Here is a 14,265-nt window from a genome sequence, read left to right on the forward strand (position 1 = left end):
AGGATAATAATAACATAGTTACGTGAAGATGAAATGAGAGAATGCACATAAAGTACTTGCTGTAGTGCCTAGCACATGGTAAGCACTCATTAAATATTAATTATTATGAGGAACTAAAAACTGACCAGCCTCTCTTCTCAAATAGTTTACAGTATCATAAATAACAGTAACAGGAAGCAGAATGTTCTATACATCAGTAGAGTAGAACAAGGTGTTTAAAGGGGCCTTAAGAACTGACCGTTACAGAACAGCTAGGGAAGAGGAGGGTAACAATTGAACTGAGCTTAGAGGAAAGGTCTCAAGGGAGACCTGGAAAAAACATCAGAAGCAAAGGTCCAGAGTTGGGAGAGAGTGCTGTGTGGTCAGATTAGTCAGGGGGTCTGGGAAGGAGCAATGACAGATGAAGCTGGAAATGAGCCTGGAGATCCCTGACTTTCAAGTGAGGGGGTTTGGTTGTCATGTGATGTGTATGAAAGTCCACTGAGTGAGAATTTTAAGTGAAAGTTGATGGTTTGGTTTTGTTTTTTAGGTTTAGGATCCAAAATCATTTCAACTTGAAAAACATTTTATATTCCTGGGGAGTTACCGATCTCTTCGACCCACTCAAAGCTAACTTGAAAGGAATTTCAGGTAACACCAGTTCTTCTTCCAAGCTTATTAGCATTGTGTTTGGGGCAGTTTTTAATCAGTAATCATGCACTGATGAAGGGATTCTCATCTACAGAGCCTTCAGAGGTAAAAAGCCAGAGTTAACATCATTTAAAAGAATTTAAAAACTGCTTTGCTTTATATAAGAATTTATTGCTTCAGATAACAGATTTGGGTTGGACTTTGTTGAGGAGGGGGTGGTTCTTGAGACCACCTCGAAGCACCGTTTTCAGATGCCACCTTCAGAGTAAAGTCAGTGACCACAGGACACAATACAACTCCCCTCCTCTGCCCGGCATGACTAGGAGATGCCAGAGACATTGGTGCAACAGAGTCCTTCGTTCTGACCTCCTGCCATCCTGATGGCCTCACGGTCACTCTGTCTCTACCTCCCCTCCCCCCCTCCCTTCCTGTACCTCTCAGTCCTCTTCTAATGAGCTAACCTTGGAACTTACCCTCATCCATCCAACTTCCTTTCTTCAAATTACTCATCCATCTACAACCTTGCCTTAAAATGTCCTCCCTCCCAGAGTCTATATTCAATTTCTTGGCTTGCAGTAGACAAGCTACTCCTAATCAATAGGATCTGTATTCATGTATGGTCTGACAGACTTACATCTAATGTTAAAAGAGAGTGGAATGCCAGAACCTTATCTTCCAGAATCCTCTCAGGAGACCACTGGCTAAACTATTGCCAACTCCAAAGGCTCAGGTTCATTTCTGCTCTGGATGGTAAATTATCTATACGAAGATGACACTGGAGCAGGCATAGCCATTGGCCTTGATGTTTTCCTTGCCTGATGAGCTTGTGAAATCTCTGTTTTGAATGCTAGAACCTCATAGCACAGATAAGTTTTCTAAAGGCTTGCTCAGATTTCTTTAAGCAATCACAGAAAAACATGGGAGTTTGGTCCACAAGAGAAGTCTCAGCTTGGGCATTAGATGTGACCAGTTAGACTACATGGCACATTAAATAAAACACAGGAGGAAGGATCTATTCTAGATTGTTTATAATCCACCAGCTCTGAACTCATTGCCAAAACAAGCAAAGAGATAAGCAAGGTGATACTCCAGTTTGGGCACAGTGCCCCAACAATGCCTGGCACACAGTGGATATCCAGTAAATACTGTTGACTTCGTTAAATGACTCTACCAGAAATTTTGCCTGGTGACACAGACATAATCTAGCACTGCCAGGAAAAGAGGAAGATTAGAGCAAAAGGATGAGAAGCAAGGAAGGAGCCAGGGATGAAGAACTTGAGTGCACTCTGTCTCTAATAACCTGCAGAATCCAATCACAGTATCTTTTTGTGGCTCTGGAGCTCAGCTGTGGCATTCCTGTTTTGATCATCCTAGTTCAAAACTTTGGGGCCGTTCTGACCTTTTCTTCCACACCACTACGTTCAAGTAATCACTGTGACTCACTGCTCCTTCCTGGTTCTCAAACCTCTCTGCCTTTATGTCTTAGAAGTGCATCCTAAAATGCAGTCAGTTCTGTCCTCAAACAGGACTGAGTGCAACCCACATCGTGCAGTTCCCTTATTGGTAAAGACTTCTGAGGCCCATGGTTCCTTTGATAAGATCTAACAAGCAGCTTAGCTTTAAAAAGAACCTTTTAAAATACCTAACCTCTTGTTTTATAATGCAATTAAAGCCTACTTATATTTGCTCCAATCAACACAAACATAGGCTCATGGATCTGGCTTGTTAAATAATTGTCAAGCAGTTACCATGCACCAAGTGGGAAGCTTGCATGCATGTTTCCTACAGATAAAACACATCCACCTTACAATCTTCTCCCATAAAGTTTTGTTCCTCTAATGCAGGGGTCACCAAATGATGGCCCACCACCTCTTTTTATAAATAAAGTTTTATTGAAACACAGCCACTCCCATTCATTTACAAATCATCCGTGGTTGCTTTCCTGCTATGATGGCAGAATTGAGATGTTGCAACAGATGCCACATGCTCTGCAATGGCTAAAATATTTAATATCTGGCCTTTTACAGATAGACTTGGCCAACTAAAATATTGCTTTCCAATGCTGTTATTTAAACGTAATCAAAAGACGAGTCACTTCTGTGCCCGAGTAAGCTGTTGACTTAATTCTGGAGACATGGCCACTGAATCTCTCTAACAAATCGTCGTATCATGCCTGAATGGGGTATCCACCACCCACCTCACATCTTACTTGCGGAAATGAAATTCTTTATCATATAGCAAAGCATCAGCAGAGAGCTTGTCAGAGAGTAAATGATCAGAAAATGCTGGCCTCCCATCTTACACTTAACAAAGGGTTGCAAACAGTTTTGTGCTATTGATGGAAACTAAACAACCACGGGGAACGTTTGGCTTTTTCTTTCCATTTGGTTCCAAAGCCCAGAATCATTTTACTCAAGTTCCCCTGCTCCATTTAAAAGTCACTCATCTCTCCTTTCATGGCATCAGATCCTTTTTTGGCTGCATGAAGAACTTGCTTGATATCATTTCAAGGCCCAGCTGACACCAGGGTATAATTTTCCTCCCCAGACAACCTTGACACTATATGTTATGAAGCTTTTAAGAAGAATTCCAGTTTCACTTACACTAAAGACATCAGCTAGAGATACCCTTTTTGAGCAATCCCACTTCCTATAGGATCAGCAGGCTTTGATACCAACCCATGCTTCCTAATCCAAGAAATACTCCTTGTGCACCAACTTGAAACTTTGAAGAAACTGTCTTATTCTTGACTTTTTTAAGTGAATAGTTTTCAATCTCTGCTCATGAAGAAGTACAAGTTCCCTGTTACTATGATGTGAATGAGGAAACCACCCACAGTTGTTTGGTTGTGTACTGAAGTTAACTTATGCCATACCAGATGACTGGGCAGAGCTGCAGTAGGTCATCAAGATGGCAACATAGGTCATTCCCGACTTCAGTCCCTTTCTCAAGAAGACCAACTAGCAACTATCCATAGACAAGTCCCCATTGTGGAAATACGCCCACCAGGGGGTGAGGCTGAAGCACACCTCTGAAACACAGAGACTGAGAAGGACCACATTAGAAAGGTAAGAGGAGTGGCTACACTCAGACCACATCACCCCTCCTCCAGGCTGACATAACACTAGGTCTATGGTTTCTCCAGTGGGAAAAGAGAGCCCAAGGTAGACATTCAATGTTGCAGGACACATCCTGGTAGGCCCTCTCAGGTCTCTGATCTCAGGGAATCAGATAAGAGATGGAGAAGATGGGCAAAGCTTACAGCAATTGGCACTCAAACCTTAATAGACCATATTGCAGTGGCAACTAGGCAAAGACCCCAGCCAGCAGCAGCGCCCATCTGCAGAGCCAAGCCAGTGGCCCCATCTGGCCAGAGGGCTCAGTTGGCAGTTCTGTGATTTGGGTCTCCAGTCAAAGGGCCATACTCCCAACCCACCCAGGCAGGAAAGCAAATTCACAGCCCAACCCAACTGCCAAGCATAGCCTCAAGTCCTGCTCATCCAGGAAGCCTGGCCAGAGAACCCAGATAGCCAGGAAGCCTATCCTACAGCCCTGCTTGGGCAAAGAGCCAAGCCAGATGGCCTGCCCAACTGTTGAGCATAGCTCCTGACACCATACAACCAGGGAGCCTGATTGGTGACTCTGGATGGCCTTGGAGCCCAACCCATGGTACCACCAAGCCAGATCCCGGCCTGTCACTGCACCTGGCACAGAGCCCAGCCAACAGCACCACCCAGTTGGAAAATACTGCCTGAGACCCTGCCTGACCAGGAATGATTGCAGAGCCCAGCCCATAAGTGCCCAATCATGGTATCCAATCAGTGCACCATCCTGCCAGGGAACACAGCCTGCAACCTCACCCAACCAGAGGTGATTACAGAGCTAGTGGCCCAACCCAACCATAAAACATAGCCAGAAGCCCCATCTGAACAGGGAGCCCCCGCAGTGGCCCCACTTGAACGCACAGTCCAGCCAGCAGACCCACCCAACCAAGTAACCCAGCCACCACAACCCCTGCAACCTCAGAGCATATGCAGTAGCCTTGCTCAAACAGAGACCCTGATAGAGAGCCTTACTTGCCCATGACTGCTACCAGCTGACTGGTGAAGGTCTTTCCCTGCCAAAGCAAACCTGTGAAGTCTGGAAGAGGAGACTGCTTACTTAAATACATAGATATTAATGCAAGGAATGAAGGATCATGGAGAATCAGAAAAACATGATACCACCAAAAGAAACAAATAAAGCTCCAATAACTACCCTAAAAAAATGGAGATCTGTTAACTGTCTAACAAAGAACTCTGAGTAATCCTCTTAAAGAAGTTCAGTAAACTACAAGAATGCACAAACAAAATTAGGAAAACAGTGCACAAATAAGTAACAAGTTCAACAAAGAAATAGAAACAATCAAAAAAACAAAACAAAACAGAAATCCTAAAGCGTAAGAATACAATGACTGCACTGAAGATTAAGAGAGCTTCAACAGCAGACTTGACCAAGCAGAGGAAAAAAAAATCGGTGAACTAGAAGGTAAGTCATTTGAAATGATCTAGTCAGAGGAGCAAAAAGAAAAAAAGAGTGAAGAAAGTCTATGGGAGCTGGGACATCCATCAAAAGAAACAATATATACATTATTGGAATCCCAGGAGGAGAAGAGAAAGAGAAAGGGATATAAAGTCTATTTAAAGCAATATTGGCTGAAAACTTCCCAAACTTGGAACAATAAATAAATGGGCATCCAGATTCATGAGGGCCCAATGACCCCAAATAGGTTGAGGATGAAAAGGGCTACACTAAAACACATTATAATTAAATTGCCAAAAGTCAAAGACAAAGAATTTTGAAAGCAGCGAGAGAGAAGAAACAAGTTACATACAAGGGAAACCCCATAAGACAATCAGTGGGCTTCTCAACAGAAACTTTGCAGGCCAGGAGAGAGTGGGATGACACATTCAAAATATTGAAAGAAAAAACTGTTAACCAAGAATACTATACTGGCAAAGCTGTCCTTCACATATGGAGAGACAAAGACTTTCCCAAGCAAACAAAAGCTGAGGGAATTCATCACCAATAGACCTGCCTTACAAGATATGCTAAAGGACATTCTTCCAGTTAAAATAAAATAATGCCAATTAACATTGTAAAAATGTATGAATGTGTAAAAATCACTGGTAATAGTATATATATCATCAGATTCTCTAATATTATAATGGTGGTATATAATTAGTTAGAACTAATCAATAAATTCAGTAAAGTTGTAGCATACAAAGTCAACATACAAATATGAGTTGTGTTTTTTATACACTAACAATGAACTATCTGAAAAAGACATAAAATAATCCCATTTACAATTGCATCAAAAACAGTAAAGTATGTAGGAATAAATTTAACCAAGGGGATGAAAAATCTCTACACTGAAAACTACAACACACTGATGAAAGAAATTGAAGAAGATACAAATAAATGAAAAGACATCCTGTGTTCATGGATTAGAAGAATTAATGTTGTTAAAATGTCTATACTCCCCAGACCAATCAGATTCAATGCAATCCCTATCAAAATTCCAGTGTTTTTCACAGAAACAGAAAAAAACAATCCTAAAATTTGTATGGAACCACAAAAGACCCAGAATAGCCAAAGTAATCCTGAGAAAGAACAAAGATGAAGGTGTCACACGTCCTGATTTCAAACTATATTACAAAGCTATAATAATTGAAACAGTACAGTACTGGCATAAAAACAGACAAACAAATGGACCAGAATTGAGACCCCAGAAATAAACCCATGCATATGGAGTCAACTAATATTTGACAGGGAAGCCAAGAATACTCAGTGGGGAAAAGATAGTCTCTTCAGTAAATGGTGTTAGGAAAACAGGATATTCACATGCAAAAGAAGGAAACTGGACCCCTATCTTACACCACTCACAAAAATTAACTCAAAATGGATTAAAGACTTAACTGAAGCCATAAAACTCCTAGAACATAGTGGAAAACTCCTTGAAATTGGTCTTGGCAATTATTTTTTGGATATGACACCAAAAGCACAAACACCAAAAGCAAAAGTAAACAAGTGAAACTACATCAAACTAAAAGCTTCTTCATAGCAAAAGAAATAACTCACAAAATGAAAAGGCAACGTACTGAATGGGAGAAAATACTTGCAAACTACATATCTGTTAAGGGGTTAATATCCAAAATGTCTAAGGAACTCATACAACTCAATAGCAAATCATCATCAGCATCCAATTTAAAAATGGGTAGAGGATCTGAATAGACATTTTTCCAAAAAGACACCCAAATGGCCAACAGGTACATGAAAATGTGCTCAACATCGCTAATAATCAGGGAAATGCACATCAAAACAATGAGGTATCACCTCACATCTGTGAGAACAGCTGTTATCAAAAAGATAAGAAATAGCAAGTGTTGGGAATTCCCTGGTGGTCCAGTGGTTAGGACTCCACGTTTTCACTGCCGAGGGCGCAGGTTCGATCCCTGGTCGGGGAACTTAAGATCCCACAAGCTGTGTGGCACAGCCAAAAAAAAAAAAAAAAAAGAAAAGAAAAGAAAAGAAAAAAAATAGCAAGTGTCGGTAAGGACGTGGAGAAAAGGGATCCCCTGTGCACTGTTGGTAGGAATGTAAATTGGTGCAGCCACTACGGAAAGTAGTCAAATAGAACTACCAAATGATCCAACTGTTTCACATCTGGATATATATCCAAAGGAAATTAAATCACTGTGTCACAGAGATATCTGCACCCTCATGTTCATAGTAGCATTATTTATAACAGCCAAGACATGGAAAAAAGCTAAGTGTCTATCACCAGGTGAATGGATAAAGGAGTTGCAGTACATACATATGCAATAGAATATTATTTGGCCATAAAAAAGAAAATCCTGCCATTTGCAACATTATAGAAAAACGCTGAGTACATTACGGTAAGTGAATTAAGTCAGAGAGAGAAAGACAAATACCGTATGATCTCACATATATGTGTAATCTAAAAAACCTAAACTCATAGAATCAGAGTGTACAATTGTGGTTGCCAGGGCGGGGAGAATGGATGAAGGTGGTCAAAGGGTACAGATATATTACTTGCGATATATACATACATAAAATATCATTGTACACCTTAAATGTACATAATGTTACATGTGTCAATTACATCTCAACAGAGCTGGGTTGGAGGGTGGGGAGAAAGAAAGACGTGAGGAGTGGGCTAGAGGAGAAGGATGGAGAAAGGAACTAAGCACCTACTTTCAGAGGCCATTTCAGATTCTTTCCAGCACTAGCTCTGTATATGCTGGGCTGGGTGCTATGTGACACACACTTGCCATCTACAACTAAGTGACAAGAGGATGAGAAAGATAAACTAGAAGCAAATTCTGGCAATAACTTTTCAAAGTCATTAATGTTACCAATAGTAAGTGATAATAACTGGGAAGACAAAAGACACAGCAAATGATAATGTTTGTCCTGCTTTGTGAGAAGCTGAGGATGAAATGTAGGATTACTACTTTATATTTTGCAAATCTTACATTTACATAATGTCATATTATCAAAACTCTTAAGCCTTTTGAGAGTATGGCCAATCACATACAAAGAATGACGGGCTCCACTCACAAAGGGGAAGGGACACTAAAACGGTCATTTGGATGAGATTTGCCAAAGACTTGTTCTGTGCTGTGCCCCTGTGATTCCAAGGACAGCAACCAACATTTCCTTACAAGTGAAATCAGATTAAAGAACATTAAGTCAGTTGTTTTTATGGGGAAATGAAACAAATGTACAGTGTGAGGAGTGTCGAGTATTCATTCATCCAACATTTACTAAACACATACGTGTACCAAGCATTATTATGCTAGTTGAGCAAAGTAAATATTTAAAATGAATAATACAGCTTCTGCTTTCTGGGAACTAACAGTCTAATGAGGAAAGTTGAGATGGAAATACTTAAAGAAGATGTTATGGAAGAAGAGTAGAGTATGCCAGGGAGGGCAGGAAGAATTTTACCCATTTGCTTTGGATATTGAAATGTAATATAGGAGCATAAGAGTTTATTCAGGGGGAGGGAAGGCGGCTAGTTTCCCAAAGTATGTTCTATAGAATGCTAACCTGCTAAATTTGGAGACAGGAGATAGTGTGGGTATTTCCATGGTGAAACACTACATATTATAGCCCTCCTGTGGAGATTCACTATGAACATTAGCAAATTAGCAGCTCTAAGAAGTCCACTATTAAAAACAAAAGCACAAACCTATTCAACTTGCAATTCCCATTGTAATTACTCATGGAACCCTTTTTAATAGAATAGCACCTATAAACAACCTTGGGAACAAATTTTGGGGAAACAGGTTGTACAGCCATCAATGGCACTAGACAGCTGCCAACACTGCAGGAGAGGATGAGCCCAAAGCCAGGAGAATCCCTTTGTGCTGATTTCATTAGTTGCATAACATTTCCAGAGCTACTTAACAAAAGTAAGCAAATAGGGATCTGTAATACAAGATCAAACAAGAAAAACACAAACCCACAGATGACTCCTGAATCCTTATTTTGATCACAAATATTGGTCTTCTGAAATATTAACTCTTACCAGAGATAAAATGTATGAGAGATGAGGATGCTGGGACTGACAGGCTATGGGTCTTAGCCTATGTCTGTGCAAACATGTAAATGTCAATTATTGGACCACTCCTGTAATATGATGGAGAAAAAAGCTACTTAAATGAAACCTCCATTGCAGTTTCAAGAAATTCAAAGCGTCAAGCCCATCTAACCAAAAACTCATTCATACCAACCAGTCGACCCCATTTCTCACATTGTGCCAGGGTGCCTGGACTCTAACACAAACGCATTTACTATATTCTAGCTGATGAAGAACCTTTGCTCATTTCATTAACATTTATTTTAAATGTCCAGATGGCATACTAGATAGTAATGAAGTCACAGATTAGTAAAAGCTTCTCATGACCACCAACCATTCCTTATACACACAATCCTGATCTGGGCACTGCATTTCAGTTTGCTCAATGAGTTAGTGAGACAGGCTAGTTAGTATAGAGAAATTTGTTTCTTTTCTAAAAGATCCTACAGAAAAAGACCAACTGCTACAATCAATCAGATTCTGCACCGGTTTTAGGACAAGCGATGGCAAGTGAATGTTTCCGTTGATTTTTCTCCTCCTCTGGCCCTTGTCTGGCCCCCTTCACTGATGCTGCAAAATATCTGTTCCTTACACTGAACACAGCCAGCTCACAATTTCCCGTGTATGCCTTATTTACAAGATGGATGAAATGTTGCATATTCTGTACTCCACTGGTATTATTCTCTCACAACATTCATTTGCCATCCCCTTGTATGTGCATGAGAAATGCAAAACAATTTAAATATTAGTCTAAGATCAAGCAAAGAAGCCCCCTCAAAATACATGTCCATCACAATGATTATTTTAAGACTCCTGCCACAGCTCCCTTTCTAGTGCATGCTGCAGTGGACTAGAACACACTTTTCCAAGGTGGTGGCGTCTGTATGGAAGGGTGGGGGTGGAAATAGGCACTGCACCTGCTGTCAGAACACCTGCATATGCCCGACTGGACCTCTTGTCAAGTGTGTGGCCTCAGATGACTTCACAGCTCACTCTAAAATGAGAGGGTTGGACTGAATGATTTCTAAAGTTTCTTCTCATTCTAAAGATTCTTACTTTCATTGTGTCATCAAGTACCATTTCACTGTGGAGAGCTGTTTAAAAATGATTGATGGCTAAATTACAAAAACCTGTCAATTCCTCTAACGCTTGGATCACTCAGATTCCTATTTGCTAAGCTTATAATATCTTTGAAATTGTTGGCATACAACTATTATAGTTCTCATTTTCTTTGCAAATTCTAGCCAATAAGGCAAGATAATTGCATAACTGATGTACTCAGTATACAGAATGCAGTCATGAGGCATGAGACATTTTTTATACACTGCCTTATAAGGCCCATAGTACAAACCTCTGTCATTTAAAAGGGGCTCCTAAAATGCAGCCCAAGAAGGCATTCAAGGGAAATCATCTCAGAAGCTTGCTGAATGTGCAGATTCCTGGGCTCCAGAATTTGCATTTTAACATGTACTATGGCAATTCTTATACCACTGAAATTTCAGAAATACTGACTAAAGATTTCAACAGTAACTAGAAATTATTTTTGAAAATTAACTATTGAAAAAAATGGGGCACAGCCCTGAATGTTAATCTGAGAGGGGTTATTTATTAGATAATTTACCAAATTTGAGGTTTTGAAAGTTGCATAAATTACTGTACCTTAAAATTTCCCAAACAAATCTCTTCCTAACTACACAGTAAGCAGCATACGAACGAGACTGTAAGTAAAGTCCATTCTTTAAAAATGTACTCAAATCTTTCAACTAAATGCATCAAAATGCAGATAAACAATCACATTTTTATGTCCTGGGATTAGGCCAAGATGGCGTTTATGTTTCTGAAGCAATCCACAAAGCCAAGATTGAGGTTTCAGAGGAAGGCACCAAGGCATCTGCAGCTACAGGTATGTCCCTAAGAGCACAGAGTGTCAGCAACACTCAGTCAGCTGCTTCCCACTTATCTCCCTTTGTTAGATTTATCCAGTTCAACCTTCACACTTCTAAGCCTCCCCACTAAAACCCAAGTCCAGATGTAGTAGAGCATTCTTAAAAAAGAAATGTTAACAGAACAAAGTTTTTGAAAACTGATGGGAGAAAAGAGCCATTTTGAAAAGGATTTGTAGCACGACCCCATAAACAAGGAATAGAGTCATTCTGAAAATTACCTTCAGGAAGGAATTTATTCCATGGAATATTTTGAAAATAGGACACAGTGTTGGCTAAGTGGTATCTTTTCCCTTTAATTTTCCCATTTGCACCCCATCATAACACTAAACAATGCTATATCATTAGGATGCTTTTATTTCTCCAAAAATCAAGGCATATAAGTGACTTCATATCCAATTTTAATATGACTTTCCTCAAATGAAGAGAAAATAAAATGGGATTCTATTCTTTATCTTTCCTGCAGCTCTGTTGTTACTGAAAAGGTCTCGGATTCCTATTTTTAAAGCAGATCGGCCATTCATCTTTTTCCTGAGAGAACCCAACACAGGTATTACAGTATTTTTTGATAGGAATCACATAAATTAAATATTTATCAGCATCTCTCTAGCAACAAAGCCTCGTTTGTCCACCCTAACCTAAAACAAGCATTCCTTCTAGCTGGTTTCCATGGTGCTTCAGAAGCTTCTCAGTTGCTATGTATCCTGAGAAAGGGGAATATTTCATAACTACTGAGGAAACTAATATCCTCTGTGGCTTTTTTGCCTTCTGTTTCTCTCAGCTCATTTATAGTTGATGTAGGTCTTTAAAAATTCAGGTTTCTACTTCTGGGGAGACTTAAAAAGTCATGAAAGTAAAATAAATGATAAATCTTTTTTCCCCATTGTTGCCGAGTTTTCTTGGCCTTGTAGGATGAAAGAATTCCTTCAGGCCACTAGAATGTCCAAGCAGTCCTCTGGCTCTCAGCACCCCTAGTATCCTAGGGAACGCACCTGCATTTCTATAGTTTTCCTGTTGATCTTTCTCAAGCTTGCTGAAGCTACACAAAAATCAAATGTTTGCCCTAGTACTTGTTAAGTCTCACCATACAACCTCATCTTAATCCAAAGAGGGGATGGTACAGGCAGAGAGCCTTAGCACATCAGAAGGACAAGCAGAAGTCCTTTAAGCATCAACAACAGTGAACAAAGTATTCAAATTATTCCTCTTAATGTTACCCCACCCTCTCTGGCAATTACTTATCAGGCTAGGAAGGAAAAAGAGATTCTCAGTAAAGAGTTGTTGGCAAGTCTAAACAATGTGTTAAAAAGAAATAGGATGGAACAAGACTAACAAAATCAAGCAAAAGTGGATCTACTTTAACTAAACATCAGGCATTATTTTTATTTATGGAGAGAAAAAAAGTCAAGTTAGAATAATGAAAATTATGCATAGGTTTTACACAAATTGTTAAGGAAATACTGTCAACATCATTTTATCTGAGAATCATTTGCATACTGCTGCAACTTGTGCTAGAAATCAAAGAGACACGTGTGACAAAAAGGATGAAGATAATCATTCACTAGGAAATAATCTATTGGGGGATTATTTGGGGAGCAAGAGTCCATCAACAAAATATATCCTCTTAGTATTTCATGATGATCATCCCAACCCCATATTTATTAGATGAAAATGTCACTTATCACTCAGAACAGGCAACAGAGAGCCCTCTCTTAGAAAGGATACAGGTCAAAAAATGAAAGATGAAAAAAAAAAAAAAAGACAGGTTCTACTCCCTCAAGAAACAAAGAAACAGGACTAAACTTGAACAGAAAGGTCACTGTCAAAAGCTCATAGCCAATAAAGGTTGATGACAGTTAAGAGAGAACAGTTTCTCTTTTGGAATTCAACTGCATAAAATGATGTAAAATCTTTGAACTACCTAGTAAAGGACACACCACTGTTTCCGTGCTAAGAGTTTCCAGAAGGCCATAGTAAACAGAATGAAAATACAATCCAACACCAGTTCCATAATCCGCCGCACGTCTAAATACAGGCCTTGTGAATTTATTTACCTCTCTTTCTGGGAGGTACTTGCTCATAACACACAAGGCAAAGTGGCTATTCTTCTGGTGACGGGGTATTGAAAGGACAAATGAGTCTCAGCCTTCAGTACACCAAACTGACAAAGCTTACTGATAAGGGTAAATAATGACTCAATCAGTTGACAAATGGGACACATACAAGAACATTACAAAAAATGATCTTAACCTGAAAATTAAACTGTTGGAGAACATCATTTGTCCAGCCTACAGTCATCCATCCATTGATCTAAAGGGCCTAAAAGACATGATATTCCCCTCAAATGTACTCCCCCTCCCCTTTGCTTACAAAAACTCTGCAGTATTTCATTAATTCACTAATATGCCCAGTTTCTTAAAATGTAAAAAAAACCTGCAAGAGATGAGATATTAAGCTTGAATTCTGATGGGTTTCAAAGCTTGTGACTAGGTTTTGGGATGAGGGCGTAGAGTATGGAGGCAGAGAGATTAAGGACAAAAAGAGGAGACGGAACAAACTGCTTCCTTCCAACTCCCTCCAGGGTTCATACCCCAAAATGTAGTAAAGGTCAAGCAAGAGTCTAAAGGATTATTACCTCATGAGCAACCTGTGAAATGCAAATAAGAACTTTCTGATAAGGAAAGTGGCCAAATATTGGACTAGATTGAGTCCCTTTCCTAAATATTCTTGTTAAGCATTAACTTTTATCTGAATGACTTGTAGTCCCCCTCCTGTTAATCTCAGAATCTAAACATATATAATTTAAAACCAGACAGTATATTCTGGATTTTGTGTATCTCTTGTTGAATTTAGCAATGTGACTGCAGCTAATTACCTTAACAATTCCATTTACTAAATGATATCCTGCTTAAAGGTATTTTGTAGAGGTGAAAAAATGTTTAAAGAATTGCATATGAAAATACTATTTAACACTACATTAAATGCTTTTTTTTCTTGACAGCATTTGTCTTCAGTATTGGGAGAGTTTCAAATCCCCTAAACTGA

The 14,265-nt window shown here is 39.5% G+C and overlaps 1 protein-coding gene across 1 annotated transcript in view; it reads left to right on the forward strand.

Moving 5' to 3' along the window:
• Window positions 1-14,265, forward strand: part of SERPINE3 (serpin family E member 3) — a gene marked incomplete at both ends in the record, with an annotated part of 30,687 nt that extends 16,422 nt beyond the window's left edge. The window contains 4 exons of the mRNA XM_079721627.1: window positions 530-630; window positions 11,094-11,180; window positions 11,687-11,770; window positions 14,222-14,265. Of these exons, the coding sequence (XP_079577753.1) occupies window positions 530-630; window positions 11,094-11,180; window positions 11,687-11,770; window positions 14,222-14,265 (316 nt within the window). The remainder of the gene's footprint in view (window positions 1-529; window positions 631-11,093; window positions 11,181-11,686; window positions 11,771-14,221) is intronic.

Source organism: Hyperoodon ampullatus (assembly GCF_949752795.1).
Source record: "Hyperoodon ampullatus genome assembly, chromosome: 16".
Lineage (NCBI taxonomy): Eukaryota > Metazoa > Chordata > Mammalia > Artiodactyla > Ziphiidae > Hyperoodon > Hyperoodon ampullatus.